Genomic DNA, 15,682 nt, shown 5'->3' with positions numbered 1-15,682 from the left:
AAAAAGGATGATAATTCAATAACTGAATTAAACCAAGAAGTGCTACCATTACCCAATGGGGGAAAATAAAGGAGAGATGACGGCGCTTCAACTAAGTAGCACAAGTATTCAAAGTTCTAAACACAAACAAAAAGTCTGTATAGAAATTAAAACTTATCTTAAACCACCATTAAGTTACAGAAACTGAGGACAGGATTTTTTAAACAACATATATAGAAGGAGCAAATCTATAATTCTAAAATGGAAAGAATACCTTCCAGCACACTGATCCAGACACACACAAAAAAAGAAAGAAAAGCAAAGCATACAGGCACTGGTAGCACAACCCATTATTAAAGTTATCTGACACCTCCCATTATAAGAGGTTGCAAATAACTTTGAAAAAAAAATGCAACTAAAACAGTTCAGTTATTTCCAAGAAGAAGGCTAGGAGAAAAATGTGGTTCAACTATGTTAAAATCTCCTGGCAACCTTTTCTTTGAAGAGCTCTTGTTAGGGTGACCAGATATCTCGATTTTATAGGGACAGTCCCTATATTTGGGGTTTTTTCTTATATAGGCGCCCCCTACCCTCTGTCCCGATTTTTCACACTTGCTATCTGGTCACCTGAGCTCTTGTGCCCCTTGCTTTGGAGAAGGGGCTTGACATTTAGCAGCGAGGGTGGTCTCTGCGTCAAGAATGTGCCTTTTGCTGTCCCTATGAAAATCTGCCCAAATCTGGCTGGGCAAGGAGGCTGAACTGGGAGGTGAGAAGGGCAGAGATCAAAAACAACTGTGCAAAGAGAGGAGGAGGAGGAGCTGGTGAGGGAAATGGGAGGAAGGTGACACTGATTCGACATGAAACTGGAGGGATGAGGGAAGACTGGGACTAGGGACCCAGTATGGTAGTGTGGTGAGGAATGAGGGTGGATGGGAGGGAGGGGAGGGGAGAGGAGAGAGAGATCTGACAGGGAGCTGGGGTAGAATTTGGAAGGCTGGGCACACAGACTGGGACTGGATAGGCAAGGAGAATGTGACTACGAGAAGGAGCTTGGGGGGTTGAGGGGAAAGAGAAAGGACTGGGACAGGTTGGAAAGGATGGGCAGAAAGGATCAAGCTTGGGATAAAATAGACAGAATAGTTTCAGCACATACCTTCTAGGGCACAGAATGGAACCCCAGATTTGTGAGTCTCAGCATTTATCTCATGTTGGCACATATCTGTGAAACCCCCTGGCAAAGTGTGCACCATATAGACAATCTACTGTACTATTTTAAATCAGTTACTCCATTAGCTTAAGAGTCAACTGTTTGTGCAGTGAATCAAGAAGTTTAATCTTGCTGATGACCATTTTGTTGATGGCAATAAGATGCTACATGATGGAACTTGTTTTTTCAGTTTGCTTTTTTTAAAAACCAAGGAAATTACATACAAAAAACTAATTTAAAAGAACATAGGTCAGGTTTTCTAAAAATTTATCTTATTTGCTGCTCTTCAATTTATCCACATCTTTCTTAAAGTGTGGTGCCCAGAACTGGACAAAGTACTCCAGCTGAGGCCTCACCAATACCAAGTAGAGTGGGACAGTTATCTCCTGTATCTTACATACAGCACTCCAGCTAATACACCCCAGAAGGAGATTAACCCCTTTTGCAACTACATCAAATTGTTGACTCATATTCTATTTGTGATCTACTCTAAGCTCCAGATCTTTTTCAACCATATTACCATCTAGGTCAATTATTCCCCATTTTGTAGTTATATATTTGATTTTTCTCTTCCTAAGTGTAGTACTTTGCACTTGTATTTACTGAATTTCATCTTGCTGTTTTCAGACCAAATCTCCAATTTGTCAAGGTCATTTTGAATTTTCATCCTTTCCTCCAAAGTGCTTGTAACCCCTCCCAGCTTGGTGTCATCTGCAAATTTTATAAGCATATTCTCCACTCCAAGTCATCCATTAAAAATATTGAACATTCTATACATATATATTAATTATTCAATACATATTCAAATATCAAATAAATAATACTGAGAAAGACTAAAGGAAATGTGAATTCTTATGGGAAAGATCCTGACAGTTTAAGATGATAGGAAATAGCCAACGTGGTCCTATTAAAACTTAGTGGTGCTGACAGCAGGACAATTCTTTAATAACTAATGTAACATATCTCATGATATATTTATTTATTCAAGAGCATCTGGAACCTTCTCAAGCCCCAATTTTTCTTCCTCCATTGTGATTGCATGCGCGCACACACACAAACACACACACACACTCTCCTAGACTCACTACACTATCGAAATTGCCAGCTTTAAATTACCTGGTAGAGAAGTAATAAATACCTTGATTTAAAATGTCAAGGCACATCAATACTTTTCTTCTTAGTGCACTTAAAAGCTGCCAGACTGAATCCTGGATTTGTCAGTTAGAACAGGATAGGTAGGGCATGAAAAAGATTTGAAGAACAGGAAGAAGGATGTGCCCAAAGTTGACACACCCTCTGGGGAAGGTAGTAACAGAAGGTATTACCCTCACTGATCTCTCCCCTCCACCATCCTCACCCAAATTATTTTATCTCATTCATAGCCCAACACTTCCTCCCTTTCTTACGGCCCTTTGATAGAGAGGCTTCATCCTTGAAAAAAGTGCCATATGCCACAAGAGGTGGGTGTTTTAACAACAACACTTTATACCTACATAACACCTTTCACACAAGTATGTCACAGTGCTTTAAATGCAAAACTTGGCCAATCAAGCCATCCAACGTATCAAATAAGCATGAATATTATTACATTCATTTTCCCAATGAGTAAAAATCAGCCACATAAAGGTTGTAATACCCCAAAGCTTGTAACTTCCCTACACGAAAATGTACAACCTGCAATATCATTTACCTTGGAAGGATATTGCAAAAGTGAAATTTTCAGACAACTGTTGATTGCCTCCATCTCTGGATATAAGTAAAGCCTGATTTTTAGCCATATCCTTACCTTTTTGCAGGCTGAAATACCAGAATGTAGCCTAATTGGACAAAACAGATGACAGATAAGGCCCCTTCTGAAATCTGGCCCAAATGTTACAAGTGACAATATTTAAATCACTGTTTATTAAAACCCTCCAGAAAAACTATATATTTGGTTATAATTCATCTCTGTGCATACTTAAATAAGATCAAACCGTTGGCTGAAACTCAGTTTTAAGAGAAATAACTACATCCCCATTCGTTTCCCCCCCCACACACCCCTTTTTCATATATATAAAAACCCTTCCTTCTGGATTCACTTTAATGAACAACTGATCGAAACTGCATCCCAAGGGAGAAAACAGAACTGTGACTCCCACTTTGATCTCTTCCCCATGGAGAAATTCACTCCCTGCCTAGCTTGCAAGATGTTCATTTGATTGACATTTGCTCTGATGTGCAAACTGCTTTGAACTTCAGTCATTTAATTCCCATCAGGCTGCAGTCATTTTTATTCTCCTTCAACAGGATTTACAAGCAGGAGATCAGCAAATGCAGAAGATAAAATAAATTTGCAGGAGCTTTGAATCTTACATCAAAACAGTGTTGAAGTGTGCTCCAATTGGATTTCATTCGGGCTCAATTCACGGTGTAAATCAACTCCTTCTGTACAATTTCAATTTAGAAAAAATAAGGGAATGTATATAAAAGTGACACATATCTGTTGGGCTTTGCTTATTGTATTAAGGTCGATTTCTTTTCTCTCACTCTTTGTTTAAATTCCTGTAGAGGTGGTAGGTAGGTAAATACAGCTATGAAATACATTCATTCAAAATTCAGCATTTTCCTTAAAATTCTCAAAATAACATGTTTTATTGATAGTAAGACATGCCTTTCTACTCAGATATTTTATTTATATATTTACATATTGAAGGATTCAAATATTTAAATACAATATGGAAAAGAAACAGAGGTTCTGAGTTTTGTTTTTTTAAAGTTAAATGAAAATGGCTTCATAGGCAAAGCTACTGATGGAGATACCAATTCAGCAAGTTACTTAAGCATGTGCCTAACTTTAAGCACAAGTAGTATCATTGACTTCAAGCAGTGACTGAAAGAGGAGTAGCATTCTCTCTCATAAAAAAAAGCTAAATTATCTGAGTAACGTGGTTGGGAGAAATACTGCAACAGACTGACACAAGCTGTTGTAGCAAAACCTTCTCTAGTCTGAAGCACAGGCATACTCCCTCCCAAAAAATAGAAGTTATATTCCAAGACAACCAGTTCCTCAATGCCAGTTAATTTGAAAGTCTGTTCTTATACATGTAACTCCAAGTCCCACACTACAGAAACCTTCCAGATTCCCTGAACACCCACAGCCATCTTTGTTCGTCTGGTCAGCTCTAGACAACACTGCTTAAATTTCCTTTCGTAAGGTCCAATCCAGTTCTCTTTTGGAAGTGCAGCTCTTTAAATACCAGAGCAATACGTTTTAAAGGAACTGATGGGATTTCCCTTATCTCCCACTTAACTGCTCATGACAGGAAGGATAAACAAAGAAAGAGCTGTGATAAAATTGAACTGCATTAGCAAATATTTAACCACCTGTTTAAAAAAGGAGAAAAGCCCAGACCACTTCTGAAGGAACGTTCACATTCATAAAGTAAATGATCTTCAAAAACAGGTTTGTAGGTTTACTTATTTAAACAGCCACATTAATGGATGTAATGCAAAGTTGTCAAGTAATATGTTACACTGATAAGTATTACTCCATTCTATCTTCTCACAAATTGAGACAGATAAAAGCATTCCATAAAAACTCTTATCAGCAGTGGGGCCTAACGCACAGAAAACAGACCTCAAGCAGCCCTAAAGGTGTGTACAATGCCAGCTAAACACAGGAAAAAGTTTCATACTCTTAACCTTAAACAAATACCATTACAGAATACTTTAAATAACCATTTTTGGAGACCCATAAAATAATTTGATATAAAATTAGTATTGAAACTTATTTCTGTCCTCCAGGGCTGAGGGTGAGGTGTGCACGTGTGAGAGGATGCACGCATATGCTACAAACTCACACAAACAAGTTCCTCATCTCTGTCAGAGATGACCCACTGTGGCCACTTGCAGGATGCCATTGATACAGAAGGGATTTTTACAGCGTGGGGGAGAGAGGGGGGAAACCCAGACTGGGCTAGAGAACATTTTGTCTCCATCTAGAAGTAAGTCAGTTTTCCGCCTCGTCTTTTCTTGAGTGAATGGTAGTTCTTATGAAGGTTGAGAAACTGACAAGCTCCTGGAAACGGAGGTCCTGTCTTCAGGACAAGCATGGAACAGGCAGCAGTAGAACTATGCCCTTCATGTTACCCACACATACATTTGGGTAAGAGGTTGTCATCTCTTCTTTCTGAAATAAATCTTTCTGCAGTTATTCATGGCTTTGTGATCCCCAGACTGGACTACTCCAATGTGCTCTCTGGCCCCAATTCAGCAAGGTACTTATATTTACACTACAAAAAATAGATCCATGGCAGCAAATCTCAGAGGGCTTGAAAATAGCAGTATAGACATTTGGGTTCGGATTCTGAGACCCACACCCCAACTCTGGATTTCAGAGGCCAGGCTCCAATCTGGGCTTTAATGTCTATAGTGCTATTGATAGCCCCATAGTGTGACCCTGAGTCAGTTGACCCAGTCTCACTGCCATGTTTTTTGCAGTGTAGACATACTCTAAGTGTCAGTGGGACTACTCATATGCGTAAATACTTAGTTGAAATGGGACCTATAAAGAGGCTACCTTTGAAGACCATTCAGAAGAATCAACTAGTTGTAGAATATGGCTACTATCTTGGGCCCAATCCTACAAGAAGCCACGTGTCTCCCAGGGGACCTGAAATATAGCTAGTCAATACTAAGTCAATACATCTTTGGTCCTTGAAATCAATGGACGCTAAAGCCCAGGGAAGAGGATGGCCTTCAGATCCTGAGCTGCAGCCCAAGTTGCAACTTCAAAGTGCTCTCTACACAGCTATTTTCGAGCGCTAGAGCGAGTCCCATTAGCTCAAGTCTGTCAGTCTGGGCTGGGCAGTTCTTCCCACTACCTCAGAAATGTTGTACAAACAAAACCTTAAATGGCTTGTGCTCATCAAAACCCTTCTCCCTGAGCAAAGACAGAGTACAGGGCACTGAAAGTAGCATCCATGGCCTTCAGGGCAGTGCCTACAGTGTTGGGCTACTGGGTCTATGTCATTATCAATTAACTAGCCCCAAGCCCCCATCCTTGGGCCAGTTATGAAACTGTGCTTCATGGTGTAAAGTAGATGCAGAGACAACCCTGTGTTGTACTTTTCCCATGTCCTGTAAAAGTGGGCTGCTCCTGCTGCATTTTGGCCTCTTACTTGAGACAGAAAATTTGGTCCTAAGAAATTAGTTGGCCATGCGGCATTAGTTGGCCATGCGGACCCTGCTGCTGCACACGGTAAGTTCTATAGGGTGCTTTGATCTATCCCACTTGGAAACAGGAGTAGATCAAAGCACACTACAGTATTTTAAGTGCATAGGGAACTTAGGAACAGGATTCACACGGAGAATTACTGCACAGCAGGCCAGTATGAGGTCAGCTTGTCCCCCCATCCTCTCCCCAGCCTGGAGTACTAACTGTCCACATAAACAAGCCCATCATGAGACCTCATTTAGAATATGCCCTCAGTTCTAGCTGCCTTTTTCAAGACAGACGTACAGTGGAAGGCAACCAAAATGATTCCAGGGTTCAGGATTCTAAATTCAACATATACTGAAATGACTATAAAACACACAGCTCTAAAACTTAGGACAGCATGTCACATCTGGAACAAAGTTAACCAAACTTTAACTAATATTTAAAGGATGTCAATTTAAAAAAAAAAAAAAATTCTGCCTGAGAATTTTGTACTCCGTATAATAAATAACAGCCCGGGCCCCAAGCTCCACGTTCATTGCATGTGAGTGCCCCTCTGTGCCAGTACGGCAGCTCTACTGATTTCAGTTGGGCTCCGTGTGGTCGTGGTGGTGCACCTATATGCAAAGAACTGCAGGATCACAGCTTAAGCTGGGGGGGAGGGAGAAGGGGAAAGCCTCTATTTTTACAGCTCATTTACTTAATTTGCATTTGACAGCACTTCTCTGTCTAACTTAGGCCTTGTCTACACTTAAAAAATAAGTCGACCTAACATAGGTGGACTTACAGCCACCGCTGTCCTCACCAGGAGTACTTTCACCAACCTAAGGGGCAGTGTGGGGTGCTGACTTTGGTCGTCAAAACTCTCTAGTGTAGACTAGGCCTTAGCTCCACTGTTTTTGTTGATAGTCTGTTAGAGCCTCTTTTGTATACTGTACTCACATACTGTGAGAAACTCACATGTAAGCTCTTTCCGAGGTCCTACAAGAAAGAATGTATTAGTACCTGCAGTGATATTAAAGCATCGTTGCCAAATCAGCACACAGTTAAATGCGCAACTTGCATCTCTAGAGTTTGCAAAGTACTGTGTTTCCTTAGGAGAGGCGTGTTTTAAGCATGATAAATGGGTGATGTAGTCTTATGCAATGGGGTTTTATTAAGTCAAGGAGCAACATAATTCAATTAAACGGTTTTTTTTGTTTGTTTTTTTTTAAAACCCACCCCAATTCAATAATAAAATATGTCTGGTGCCTGCATGACATCTGTTTTTCATGGCTTCTTTGGGCTTCTTTAATGTGGGAACTTTAATTTTTCCCAGGGGATTTTATGAGATTAGAAGATCCATGCTACTTTCCCCTCTTCGCCTTCTCTTCTTCTCAACCACACAGCAGGCTCGCTTTCCTTCTAGCTAAGAAGGGCGGGCACAGCTTTATCTGCTCTGCATCAACATTCTTCTGGTTGGTAGGAGTGGTGATATGTGCTCTCTCTTTCCAAGGGCTCAGTGTGCTGGCTGTGCACTGTTCCCAGTTCCCAGTGTGCAATGTTCCCAATCTCTTAAAGCCTTGGAACAAGCTCAAATCTGTAATTCTGAGCTCCTGGGACGTTGATATACTTTGTTACTGCTGGACTGCCTTGGTCAGTCCCATGCTTTTGAACTTTCTATTTCTGTGCTAGGCTGAGGGGGTTTGCAACTAACCACCTGTCTGATATTAGCCCCTTGCTACTCTGCAGCAAGCCCACAGACAGATGTAATAGAAGGTGGGGAAGGTTGGCCAAGCGCATGCTTTCTCTTGCCAGTGGAATGCTCCTTCAAAAGGGATTCCTATCAGGAGAAAACAGACCTTATGGAATTCATTTGTGCACGGAATACCAGGTTTTTTCCAGCTATTATACAGAGTTATAACCACTAATCCATATAGAAGGACATTTTAGGATGTTGTAAAATCCCTAGGAGAGAAGTGAAAGCCTCCCTCTGTCCCAACCCAAGGGGATTTCTGGTTCTTTACAGGTTATCCAAGGGGAGTTTGCTAACTCACTTAAAAAGGTAAATCATGTCCTCATTATTATAGTGTACTATACGCAAGTCCTCTTGGGGTTGACTTAAGTTCCTTGACTTAAGTTCATAAGGATACCTGGTTCTTTCTTTCACACTGCCCTTCTTTGGGCTTTTCTGAGAGAAGATAAAGTAGATTTACACCAGTCTGCAGTCTCTGCAGGATATTACTTTGTCTTTAAAAAAAAGACTGAATCTCCCTAAGAGTTCAGGTGCAAGAAGTACACAAAGCTTTGGAGTTAACATGAGAGACTCATTACCCAAAGGTCCTGGACTCAAGACATGGAAAAACCTCATGTCTGGAACTACCATACTGTGGAGGCAGAGACCACTCTCAGAGAATGTAGGCCTGATCTCTGAGCCTTGGGAAGACGCCCATGGAAGTCCCACTGCAAATTTCTGCAGGGCTTGAAGTACTGTATGAATCTCTCCACTGCAGAAGAATTGGTCTGCATGTGATGCATTTGCACAACCCTTTCATTTCCCCTCCCACCAATACATATTGCTGCTTTCTTCTGTATTTAAAACTTGCTGAAGTGGAGCTGCAAATGCAAGCAGCTGCACCTGAAGCAGAGAAACAGCAAAGATTGGAGGAAAAAGGGTACTATTCTCTGTGGCTCTGAATCACTAGTCCATCTCTATTTAGCAAGCACTTAACCGTGTGTTTTAACTTTATGTGATTAAATCCCACTAACATCAGCACATGCTTAAATGCTTTGCTAAATCAGAGCATATGGAGAAGTTGGTGTCAAAACTGCTCAATAACAATTTATTGCTCTGCCTTGGTGAGAGGACTTGAAGTGGAGTATAACATGAGTGAGAGAAATTCCAAAACAAAAAATATTCCTCTGCACACAGTTTCCTCTGGGGAGAGGATGAGTGAACAAACACATGACAGGATGTCAGTCACATTGCTTACTGCACTACTGGAAAGCACTCAAATTCTACAGTGATAAGTGTGATATAAGAACCTATGTAGACTAGAACAGTGAAGACTGGTGGCTCGAAGTCCAAGAAACAGTGTTGTGTGTTCGCCATTCTGACAGACAGCAGCAATTATCCAACAAATCGTATTTTGAATTCTGTCATATTCCATGATTCTGGTACATTAACGCCAGCTCTGTATTAGCATGACTGCTGCTGAAACATCTCTCAGCTGTACTTGGAACACAGTGGGTGGTGAGATCAGATGACAAATATATTTTCAAACTTATATTGCAACGTACAATAAAATACAAATTAAAAGCTACAAAAATACTACTTGTCAGTATCTTGGAAAGCGATTTGTAGTAGTTTTCCAGTGAATGCTATGTCAGTGCAATTCTAGAGATCTTAAACATTATAGAGAGATATGGTTTAACAAGCCTGTATAAAACCAACTGTTCATATCAAACTTCCTCTCATACTGTTATAAAGGTTGTTCATTTGGACGATAAGAGCTTTACCTCCAGTACTACATAATGGCAATATACTACACACTGTTTTCATTGTCATCTTTCACTGTTTTCATTAAAGTAGAAACTAAAATGTCAAGCTTATTATATGTTGAATTTCCAATTTTATTGGTTCTATTTCCTTTTTATTGGTTTATTTTTACTACCTGATTGCTGTACTCTTGTTTGGTTTCATTCCTCTTGCGCAACATAGCTATACATGCATTTGAGTCCTAAACCAATGCTCAGATTGTCAACAAAAAACCTGTCACACTTCAGTCATCTTTGTCAAAATAACACCCTCCTCTTTCATACACAAATATAAAAACAAAAACCCAATAACACTATTCCATTAATCAGTTTTTTCACAATAGTCTGCGACCAATACTTCAGTCCAATCTTCCATAAGAAGCTGGCAAAATTCCACAGTACTGAAATTACAAAAGGTTGGAGGAGAAATATATAGAAAATCCACTATAAAAATAAATGCTAACAGTTTGGGTTCTGATTACATACAGAATTGAAACGGCTATGTTTTCTCATGGTGTCTGGTAATAATTTGATCCAATAATTTGATTTCTCTAGAGTTCTCCTACAGTAGTCAAAATGCTTGGGTTATGCTCCCGCCTTTACCACCAGGTAAGAGACAAATAGTGAAGTTTTAAATGGTGTCACATTCTTTGTGTAAAAGTGCTTTATGGCCTGATGACCTAAAAATAAATTATAACTACAGTGAAGGAGCATTCATAGTGTGGGGTGAAGTGTTTAAACTGTTATAGAAGATCACAGGGAAAATAAAATTGGCAAACATAATATCTACTCTTCTATATAATTTTTCTAAACCAACCCAGACATGTTGGATACCTAAGGCACGACCAATAAACTAGGGAGTCAGCAGCTGGACAATTAAAGGATCAACTGATCACACTGCAGTAATCTGTAATGCTCAAAAATATGTAAGTTTTACCACAGTGACTATCTGAAAATTTAGGGAGTGGAGGCCTTAAGAAAAAGTCTTAATGACAGAACAGGCTTTGAAATCTACCTCGAAGATCTGAGCAAAAAGTTCCCTTTGGATAATATGCCCTCAGTACAATTCTTACTCCAAGCAGATACTAGAGGTTAAAAAAAGAAAAGGTTCTTGGCAAAGTAAGAACCATACCTGCTCTGATTGCATCAAACATTTAGACCTATACCAGTAAAACAGGTCAGTCATAACACACGATTCACAACTCTTACAAGAGAAAAGAGAACAACAACAACAACATTCTTAAGGACACACAAATGGTCAAGCTACTACTCAGCACAAAATACTCCCTAGAAACAAGAATCGTAAATAAAAACAGTAATGAAGCCCGCACAAAAATCAGTGTTTCCTCTTATCCAATCCCACCAAGAACAAAATACCAAATTTAGCACAGGGATATAAAGAGTGCTTAGATGTTAACACTAAAACTTACAAGGACTTTCAATACCAAGAATAAACTGTCACCAACATAAGTGAATACACTTCACCTGTCATGGATATGGGCTTGTCCATACGGTGGGGGTAATGTGCACTATGGTGGTGTGATTCCTAAAGCACATTCATGTGTTGCCCATAAATTGGTCGACCCTGCTGGGGAGCGCTAAAATTTCCCCAGTGTGCTTTAACCGAGTACGAACAGCTTTACGATAAAATTACATTAGAGAGCTTTTAGGACATAGCAGCCAGGGTCTACACAGACCTATTAATGCTCGGTGCAACACGTTAGTGCGCTTTAGGAATCACACATTACCTCACCACGTAGACAAGCCCTGAATTGTCTCACATCTGAACTGAGTTAGTCCAAAATTAAAAAATGAATAGCCCAGACAAAGCATTAGATTGCACTATCTGTTGAGATGGTCCAGGTATGGCCTAGCTGGACGGATATGCATGTCTGAAATTGCCAACAGTTTTCCTATTCCTGGCTGTAAAAGTAAAACATAGTGCCTGATTCAATAAAATCTAGATACACAAGAGAATAAATGGATACAGCTTAGTAAGTAACTTTTTAATTTCAATATAAAGCGTCTCCTTGATGGAGAAAATATCCTAATTCTGAGTTCTTCTTGCAGAGGCAGAAACAGACTCATTGCCTCTTACAGGTTTGTAAGTAGATAGCACAATACATAATGGAGGTCGGAGTCATCCTGACTCTTCAGATATTCAGTCTGAAACAAATGTCTCTGACAGCTGTGAACTTTCTCACCTCCCTGTTCATCACACTGGGGTGTTAACTCCAAGACTCAATAATGCCACCTTAAATGTCTTGTCAACATTAACTATTCCTTTGCTGATCACTTTAGCAGATTAGGTGAGAAAGGGGACGGAAGCCCACAGTATGGAATTGGGAGAGAAATGAAGAACAAAAGGAAGAGGGCAGGCAGGAAGTCAGAAAAAGGAAGAGAAATAAAGGACAGAAATCAATGTCCACAAAAGTGAAGATATTATCCCAGGGAATGATGCTTAATGTGACAATAAGGCAATCTAATAAATAGTACTGCTAATGAAAATTTAAAGTTTTGTTCTGCAAAAGGTTATGTTTTACTCCTTTTCTTTGTATAACCTTTCATTGACACCTGTGGGAGATCTGCTGTGGATTTAGGGTAGTTACATAGCTCTGCATAATAATCCTGGCCCCAGGATCATAATTAACTATTCAGTTTGGCCTTCTCCACAGAATTAGTTGGATGACCCTGTCAAACAAGAGCAGACAACCAACTGGGAACCACTTAAGTTATTCTGCATTATTCTGCCCACTAATCTGTATCAGAGAGCATATCTTTGAGCCTTAAGGAGATGTTTGCTAAACAGAACATTTTCACCTGCATCTTCTGTGTTTTATTAGCAGTGATTCCTATTTATTTATTTTTAAGTCACTTGCTGTGAGGAATTCTTAACTAGAATCCATCTCCAGTGAAGTACATGAACATTTTTCATTGTCACAGATTAGAGTTGCTTTCAAGTTGCTTCTAGGCAAACTCATTTTGTGAGGACAAAGCTGAAGTAAATTTAGAGCTTATGAAAGGGGTCAAGATAAACAGCACTGGAGACTGAAGAACCTCTATTAATTAACAAAGACTATGTAACACAGGCAATGGAGTTACAAGTTTTACCACACCATCTCCATCTCGCCCCCGCAAATATGCATTGCTGTTGATGTGCGGGTGCATCTCTGATCGAGAAGAGGGTGGCTCCGTTTCCATTCTTTTCTATTTTAAAGCTTGGCTTCTTTGTTGAGGCTGCCAAAAATAAGACTAATGCAGCTGGTGTTAATTAAGATTTTGATGTGGGCATCTATCTGTCCACTAGGAACTGGACTGAGACCACCAAACTTGCTTCACACAGACCACTGAACTGGGATGTGACAGCTTATTTGTAGCCATCTGGGGCCTAACTCTATTGCGGCTTTGGCCTCTATTCCAGTTCAAATACATACCAATAAAGCAGGTCACATTTTCCAACACACCTGAAACCATGCCATAGCCATGGATTATAGCTGTGCTGGGACATCTGAATATAGTGAGTAATTACATCTTATTACTGTATTTCAATTCCTAAGTAAACACATGTTAATGTGATACCTCTAGAAAGCTGGATACATTGTCCTTAGGGGCAGCTGTTTCTAATAAATGCAGCTTGAAGAAATTGCCTTTAACACATATTAACCCAACCCATCTCGCTCTTCCTGAAAGACTGTTTAATCCAGTCTTTAAAACCAAAGAACTCAGGGTTGAGCTTTCTCTTGTGCAGTCTTTCTCAACCAGGGGTATGCATACCCCTGGGGGTACACAAAGGTCTTCCAGGGGGTACATCAACTCATCTAGATCTTTGCCTAGTTTTACAACAGGCTACATAAACACTAGTGAAGTCAGTACAAACTAAAATTTTCTAGACAATGACTTGTTTATACTGCTCTATATGTTATACACTGAAATGCAAGTACAATATTTATATCCCAATCGATTTAATTTATAATTATATGGTAAAAATGAAAAAGTAAGCAATTTTTCAGTAACAGTGCGCTGTGATACTTTTGTATTTTTATGTCTGATTTTGTAAGCAAATAGTTTTTAACTGAGGTGAAACTTGGAGTACACAAGACAAATCAGACTCCTGAAAGGGATACAATAGTCTGGAAAGGCTAAGCACCACCGCTCTAGTGCACTTCATAACAAGCCAGAAATTACTGTCTTCATCTCTTGCACCCACTACAATAAGAGAAGATAAGACTCCAAAGTAAATCAGCCAATGATTTCATTACAGAGAAAATGATTACACAAAATTCAGGGCTGCCATGTTATTACCACTGACTTCAGTACAGTTACACTGAAAACTACTGTACTTCACAATGAATCCCTTGGAAATAAATGGGTCTGCTCACAGAGTAAGACACTACTCAATGTAATTAAAAGTGGTGCAATCTGGCCCAACAATATTGGTGAGAGCAAAATCAGGACTCCTGTCTTGCTGTTTTCCAGTGGCCACAAGAGTGGCAGACAACACAGACTTTATTGTAAACACTTTGACCCTGACCACCAGAGTCTTTCCTTTCCCACAACTTAATTGAAAGCATAAGTAATTTTAGCACTAACTACTTACTCCATCATAGACGGTGGAATAGTACAGCAGTCTTGGATTGCAGTCAAGGGAGATGTCAGGTGAGCAGTATATGAAGCTTCCACTACCTGCTTGTTGCGATTCACAACATCCAAGTAGCGGTTAAACTTTTCCCGAATTTTTTTTGCCAGCTGAAATAAAAAATATTTAAAATTAAATCAAAGACTCTTTGTACTTTCTTCTGCCATACTAATGAATCTGTCTTAAAAGAAAAGCAAACTACATACATTAAAGCTAAAAATTCCAGGCTTTACGCAATACATCATTTAATTTTCACTGTGCAGGGTGAGTCATCGTGTGAGTCATAAAATGGCCATACAAATCAATACATACAAAATGCTAAAATATATTTACTTTCTTGCAACAGATACCCAAGAACTTCTCACTTTTCAGCCATGTAATTTAGCTGCAGTTGAACACTAAAACATAGAAAAAACACTAATTTTGCGCTTTGAAAATATACTTTAAAATGCATTAAAAATAATGATAAGTTTGTAGCTGTATTGGATCTTAGAGAGACAAAGTGGGTGAGGTAATATCTTTTACTGGACCAACTTTTTTATTGGACCTAGACCTGAAGGAGAGTTCTGTGTAAGCTCAAAAGCTCGTCTCTCTCACCAACAGAAGTTGGTCCAATAAAAATAGTAAGTCAGGTCTCTCAAAAATAGTAAGTCAGGTTTCGTTGAAAACAGTTAAATGCAGGTAAACTGATACATAGCTCTCAGCTTGTGAATGCTACTCAATCTTCAATCTATTATACTTTTCATGTCTTCTAGTATAGAACCTGATCTCTTTCAAGCCAGTGAGAGTCCACTGCCTTCAGTCAGAGTTGGATCAGATCCTTTCTGCAGCGCTTAAGGCTACTGCTGCTGCATTTACCATCTAACACAAGTATTTCAAACAATTTTTTCCTGAGAAGGTCAAAGGAAAATATGATGGAGATTAAAATAAACCTATCAATATTATTAAATATGAGTATTTAAGGCTGGGCACCTGTATCCATATTTAGGGTCCTAAATAAGCAAGGGAATTTGCAAAGATGCTGAGCACCCATAGCTTGTACTGATTTCAATGGCAGATGTGGGTGCTTGGTGTCTTAAAAAAAATAGGGCTTCTTACTGAATTTAGGTGCTTAACTTTACACACTCTCCATTTGGTAATTTTGGCC

The 15,682-nt window shown here is 39.5% G+C and overlaps 1 protein-coding gene across 2 annotated transcripts in view; it reads right to left on the bottom strand.

Moving 5' to 3' along the window:
• The window catches only part of CACHD1 (cache domain containing 1), a 186,423-nt gene that overhangs the window by 74,775 nt on the left and 95,966 nt on the right, over positions 1–15,682 (bottom strand). For both annotated transcript variants that reach the window (XM_067535461.1, XM_067535462.1), the window contains exon 3: positions 14,497–14,645. In XM_067535461.1, coding sequence (XP_067391562.1) covers positions 14,497–14,645 — 149 coding nt within the window. The remainder of the gene's footprint in view (positions 1–14,496; positions 14,646–15,682) is intronic.

This window comes from Emydura macquarii, unplaced genomic scaffold (genome assembly GCF_026122565.2).
Source record: "Emydura macquarii macquarii isolate MOO-44397 ecotype Brisbane River unplaced genomic scaffold, CSIRO-AGI_Emac_v2 contig_3506, whole genome shotgun sequence".
Lineage (NCBI taxonomy): Eukaryota > Metazoa > Chordata > Testudines > Chelidae > Emydura > Emydura macquarii.
Note: the sequence above shows the minus strand (reverse complement) of the source record. Positions and strands in the feature narration are given on the sequence as shown.